The 5854-nt window shown below is 53.9% G+C and overlaps 2 protein-coding genes across 3 annotated transcripts in view; one reads left to right on the plus strand and one right to left on the minus strand.

Annotated features, from left to right (window-relative positions):
• WDR73 (WD repeat domain 73) overlaps positions 1–5854 on the minus strand; it is a 62863-nt gene that overhangs the window by 24954 nt on the left and 32055 nt on the right. For both annotated transcript variants that reach the window (XM_077774338.1, XM_077774337.1), the window contains exon 9: positions 1401–1592. The gene's annotated coding sequence lies outside the window, so the exon portion shown is untranslated. The remainder of the gene's footprint in view (positions 1–1400; positions 1593–5854) is intronic.
• The window catches only part of LOC144240092 (zinc finger and SCAN domain-containing protein 29-like), a 15291-nt gene that overhangs the window by 2267 nt on the left and 7170 nt on the right, over positions 1–5854 (plus strand). Inside the window, 7 exon segments of the mRNA XM_077774340.1 lie at positions 768–844; positions 1512–1635; positions 1974–1982; positions 2105–2794; positions 3157–3561; positions 3564–3608; positions 4314–4415. Of these exon segments, the coding sequence (XP_077630466.1) occupies positions 768–844; positions 1512–1635; positions 1974–1982; positions 2105–2794; positions 3157–3561; positions 3564–3608; positions 4314–4415 (1452 nt within the window).

Genomic DNA, 5854 nt, shown 5'->3' on the forward strand with positions numbered 1-5854 from the left:
GGGGGAGTAAGTTCCCTCAGAGTACTGAAGGTGGGAGGATGGGGCATGTGAAATGAGGCCTGGGGGATCCTCGACAGGCACCTCCAAGCAGAGGAAGGGCCTTGGTTGGCATGTTTTGTAAAACTACACAGCAGGGCTCACGGCACCTCTCCCTGCGCGAGTGAGAGGTTGCCGTCCCAGTAGGTGAGGCATGGGCACAGATTTTAGGCCTGGCTGGTGGGGAAAGCACCAGGAGGGGTCAAACCAAAGTGCAGTCGTTCTCAGTACAGGTACATGTGTTCCCAGACCAATTTGGATGATGCAAATGTGTTATCAACACTGAAGAAGAGGGGGCCGCCTGGGGGGCTCAGTCAGTTGAGCGACTTCAGCTCAGGTCACGATCTCATGGTTTGTGAGTTCCAGCCCCATGTCGGGCTCTGTGCTGACAGCTCAGAGCCTGGAGTCTGCTTCGGATTCTGTGTCTCCCTCTCTCTCTCTGCCCTTCCCCACTTGTTCTCTCTCTCAAAAATAAATAAACATTAAAAAAAATTTTTTTTTTAACTGAAGAAGAAAATCCTAAAACTGTCAGTAACCTGGATGGATACGGAAGGGAAAAATCAGGAACTCTCTTAGAAATGTGTCATTTTGTTTTTTCACCAGCTTTCTCTGCAGGGACCGAGCAGACTCCAAGAGAAGGGAGAAGACTCTTCTGTTGCAGAGCTAAGTTGGGCCCGTCCTCAGGAGGAGTCAAGAATCTGGTCTTCTAATGGCTCCTCTCTCCCCCACAGTCCTGCCTGATCCTGGGACTCGGGGTCTTTCTCTGGAGGACAGCGGCGGTGACCAGGGGATGATGGGCAGCCCCCCGGTGAGCCAGATCTTCCTCATACACCTTTTACTACTCGAGTGGGGGCCCTTTGCCACCAACTCTTTTGCTTACCAGAAACACCAAGGGAATTTTAGCCAGTGGGGGTGGGGTGGAGGGGCTCAGTAACTTTATAGATTAGGCTCCAGAATTTCACCAGCCAGAAAGATGTTGTCCAAGCCCCCCTCCTTATGCAAGGGAGCACCACAGCTGAGGCAGGGAGGAGTGGTAGGAAGTAATTCTTTTCTTTGAGCCCGGGATTGTAAGATCATGCTGATTTGCGTGTTTGCCTTAGAAGGAATGGTTACTTCCTTTTCTCCATATCCGAATCTTGCCCACATGGTGTGCAGGGCTGTGGGGGGGTGGAGGGGACAAAGCTTCAAGGTCAGAGCCCCGTGTTCAAATCCTGGTTCTGCCACCTACTGACTGTATGCCTGAGGAAGCGTGAAAACTTCCGGCACAGCACACTGGCATTCAGTAAATGTTAGATTTTCTTTTCTTTCTCCCCCCTGTTCCCTTCCTCTGCCCCAATTGTCTTTAAAAGCCAACAAAAACTCACTTTTTAGTTCCTTCTAAGTCTTTTTTGTCACCTGCTGTCTGACGAAGGCCACATGGAGAGGCATTTTGTCCCAAGGCAGCACATTTTGAACAGGGTGTTATGTTTTCCCAGGAGTTGGTGACATTCGGCGGTGTGGCTGTGTACATCTCCCAGGAGGCACGGCGGCAGCCAGAACCTCGATGGAGGAACCACCTGGAAAGAAGTTGGGAGAAATCTGCAAGTGAGGGCTCGCTGGGTAAAAGCGCCATTTCCCCATACAAAGATAGCTATGGCGTTCGTTATATGTAGTGTTCGCTACTCCTGACTTTGGAATCGAATTGTTCAAAGCCCTCAATCCTGCTTGAAAAGAGACTCATTGATCTAATACCAAAGTCAGTGCTATCAAGGATGAGGTTTCTAGAACCCAGAGAGGGTATTGTATTGAAGATCATCTTAGGAAGATGGTCAGTAAAGCCTCTGGTGGGAGCCTGAATTTTGTTTCAGGACAGATGAACGTGCATGTGTAGTTCTAGATTGGAGCCTGGATTTTTTTTCTTACTCTTCCCTTATAGCCTGAATGTTCCTTTTACCAAGGCTTGCCAAGAATCCCCTTAGACTTAAAAAAAATTAATGGTATGTCCCCTCCTAGCATATAAAGTGGTTGGGATTATATTAGCCCAACCACCGTGTCTTCTGTGTGTCTCCCTGTGAACAGATTTGCTACCCCCCACCCCCCAGGGTCAGCTCCCATGTGCGGCAGGAGGAAGACCTGTGGGGGCGAGATCTTCAGTGTCCCCGAGAGGAGGAGAGCACCAGTGACCCCCCGGCCGGCGGGGGGAGAGGCCACGGGCCCGTCCTGAGAAAAGCCAAGACGTGGACCGAGCTGGCGTTGCACGGCCTGGAGGATGAGAAGGTGGCAGGGGTGCACTGGGGCTACGAGGAAACCAAGATTTTTTTGGGGATTCTCAGCGAGTCTTGGATCCACGAGAAGCTGCGCACCTGCCACCGCAACCGCCAGGTGTACCGGCTGGTGGCCGAGAGGCTGCGGGAGCGCGGCTTCCCGCGGACCCTGGAGCAGTGTCGCTACCGGTTCAAAAACCTGCAGACCCACTACCGCAAAGCCAGGAGCACGCACGCCCCGGGCACCTGCCCCTTCTACCGTGAGATGGACGCCCTGATGAGCGCACGGGCCGCCGCCCCCATTCCACAGGTGGCAGGGGCTCTGCTCGGGCAGAGGGACGGTGATGCGGGGCCTGCGGAACTGCAGGGGGGCGGCTGGGGCCCTGGCCGCAGGGCTGCATCTGGAGAAGAAGGGCGTTCGGGAGCCGTCACAGAGGATTCTGAGGGGGAAGAGCCCGGAGCTGAAGAAGTGTCTGGAAACCCTGGCATCGCGGCCCTGTGTCGGAGTCCTGCTGGTAAGTCCCTGTCATGAGCAAGACGGGGGACCCTCGCTGACAGCGGGGTTTGGAGAAAAGCTCGCCCTAACCGGTCATTTCAGAGGGGCCGTGGGGGGTCAGGGCATAGGCAGGGAAAGGCTCTTCTTACACATAGACGGGACAGCCCTGTTACTGTGTGCAGCGGAGGAAAAGGAAGGACCAGTCTGTAAGTCGCGTGCGCCTCTTGTCGGATCGAGTCCCATCACAGACGAAAACCCGCTTGGTTGTCTCTCAGGAAGTCGTGGAGATGCAGGCGCAGGGGCGCGGGGTGGGGGGGGTCTCCCGCTGTCCTCAGCACACCAGCGGCACCCTCTCGGCTCACCTCTGTCCTCCCCCTCCAGGGGTGCACTGGGGCTATGAAGAAACCAAAGCTTTCCTGGGGATTCTCGGTGAGCCCTCCATCCACGAGAAGCTGCGCACCTGCCACCACAACCGCCAGGTGTACCGGCTGGTGGCCGAGCGGCTGCGGGAGCGCGGCTTCCCGCGGACGCTGGAGCAGTGTCGCTACCGGTTCAAAAACCTGCAGACCCACTACCGCAAAGCCAGGAGCACGCACGCCCCAGGCACCTGCCCCTTCTACCGTGAGATGGACGCCCTGATGAGCCCCTGGACCCTCGCCGGCACCTTGGATGCCCTGGAGGCGGCCGGAGGCCTTCTGCGGAACAGAGGGGGCTCCGAAAAGAACCGGAAGGCCGCGCTGCAAGGTGTGGCGGGAGACTGCAGTGAACTGGCGGAGGAGCCCCCAGAGGACCCAGGAGCCGTGGCGCCCCAGCTCCGAGGGGGAACCCCAGCGGTAAGCGCTCCTCCCCGCGGTGGCCGCAGACAGTGAGCAGATGAAGTCCCGCATAAGCATCAGGGACCGTGAAGCAGGAGAGATGCTTATTGTCCATCACTCTGCACTGAAATCTTCAGGAGGGAAATTGCTGATTTCCTAACGAGTAGCCTGGGGTGACTCACACACACAACTTTGAGGGTCTTGCCCTGCTCCCGGTCAGCTGTTAGTAACAACATTATAGAAAAAATATGTGGTAACCGTTCTAGGAGTCAAGAGAGGGTGGAGAGATTTAAAGTTCCAGCTGTTTGTTTCCAGGTAGCGTGCCCTGCCCGTATTACATACAACAGTCTCCCATGGAAAGACTTGTGTGTTCTTGAGCAAGCTGGTTACACATCCTAGGCCTCCATTTTCTCATCTGTAAAATGGACAGAGTGACAGTATCTACCTCACTGGGCTGTTATGAGGATCCCGGCACATCGCTGGCCCTCAGCAGATGCTCGTTTTCATGGTCATCATTGTTGTAACTATTGTTAAGTTAGATGAACACCTTGCCCTGTACTCCTCACTTAAGGGAGCACATTTCCTGAGTCATTAACTAAATGTTCTCTTCTGAAAACCAGATCCCTCGGGGAGGTGTTTCCATTCATTTCACCCACCACTTCCAGATGAGAACAGAACGCAAACTGCATAAGCATTCCTTGTCTCTTGTTGATTTTCCTTGAGCAGGACGTCCAGTCCGCCAGCCGGACAGGGCCTCGAGGCCGGAGAAAAGTGAAGAGCTCTGGGCTGACTGTCTCCGGGACTTTTGGAAAACATCCTGTGCAGGTGGGACATGAATGTAAACAAGAGAAAGCTAGTACGGCACCAACAGGGAAGTCAGACCCGGAACTCTGACCACGGACAAGGCAGCACTGGGCAAGGGCTGGGAGAGGAGCCCTCTCGCTTGGCCCTCCCGGTTTATTGTGCGGAGGTGCTGAAACCACAGGACGTGGGAGAAGAACAGAAAAGCAGGTGGCAGCTAGGAAAGCCTGCCCTCCTGAGTTACTGCGGCTTATAGATATGAACAAATTCTTAGTGTAGATGGTTCCCCTCTTCAGTTTCTTTCTTTTTTTTTAATGTTTATTTTTGAGAGAGAGACAGAGACAGAATGCAAGCAAGGAAGGGGCAGAGAGAGAGGGAGACATAGAATCCAAAACAGGCCCCAGGCTCTGAGCTGTCAGCACAGAACCCAACACAGGGCTTGAACCCATGAACTGTCAGATCATGACCTGCACCGAAGTCAGACGCTTAACTGACTGAGCCACCTAGTTGCCCCTAAATTTCTTTTTTTCTAAATGCCCCCTTATTTTTTAAGTAAACATCTACCCCCCATGTGGGGCTCGAACTCATGACCCCAAGATCAAGAGTCACGTGCTCTATCGACTGAGCCAGCCAGGCACCCCCCCTTTAGATTTCTATCAGAGTTTTAACTATAATTAACTATCACTTAACTAGACTAATAGAAAAAGCAAGCCTTGGCAACCCTGTATTAAACTGCAGTCAGCCTTGGATTATTGGAGGGAGACTTTCTCACGGTTACGAGGAGCTTTCCTCCTTGGTGGGGCTCAGTCCTTTCGTTGGAATTTTAGGAGATCCAAGAAATAAACTGTTCTTCCCCCACTCAGCTTCCAGAGCAACCAAGAAATATAAGAGTAAGACACTGAGATCAAGTGGCAGCTTTCCAACTGTAGAGCCGTTGGACAGTGCGGCTTAGAGGTGTGGCCAGAGTGGGCTTCCTCCCACGGAACTCCAGGTTGAGCCCCAGGCAGCCACATCCTCGCCCCGCAGGGACAGGGCCTTCTTGGCTGGTCTTCTGAGCCATGCGGCCCGGCTCCTTGTTCATCAAAGAAGTCCTTCCTCCCAGTTACAAGAAAGGGGACAGAGAGAGGCCAGAATTATTCCCAGCCTTGTCTCTCTACCTGGAAGAGAACGGTAGCTTTTTACTTTTTAGTATTGATTGCCAGCCCAGAGGTGGGGGCGGGGCACGCAGGGAGGCAGGGACTCTGACGGGNTTCTTGGCTGGTCTTCTGAGCCATGCGGCCCGGCTCCTTGTTCATCAAAGAAGTCCTTCCTCCCAGTTACAAGAAAGGGGACAGAGAGAGGCCAGAATTATTCCCAGCCTTGTCTCTCTACCTGGAAGAGAACGGTAGCTTTTTACTTTTTAGTATTGATTGCCAGCCCAGAGGTGGGGGCGGGGCACGCAGGGAGGCAGGGACTCTGACGGG

This window comes from Crocuta crocuta, unplaced genomic scaffold (genome assembly GCF_008692635.1).
Source record: "Crocuta crocuta isolate KB4526 unplaced genomic scaffold, BGI_CrCroc_1.0 scaffold7, whole genome shotgun sequence".
Lineage (NCBI taxonomy): Eukaryota > Metazoa > Chordata > Mammalia > Carnivora > Hyaenidae > Crocuta > Crocuta crocuta.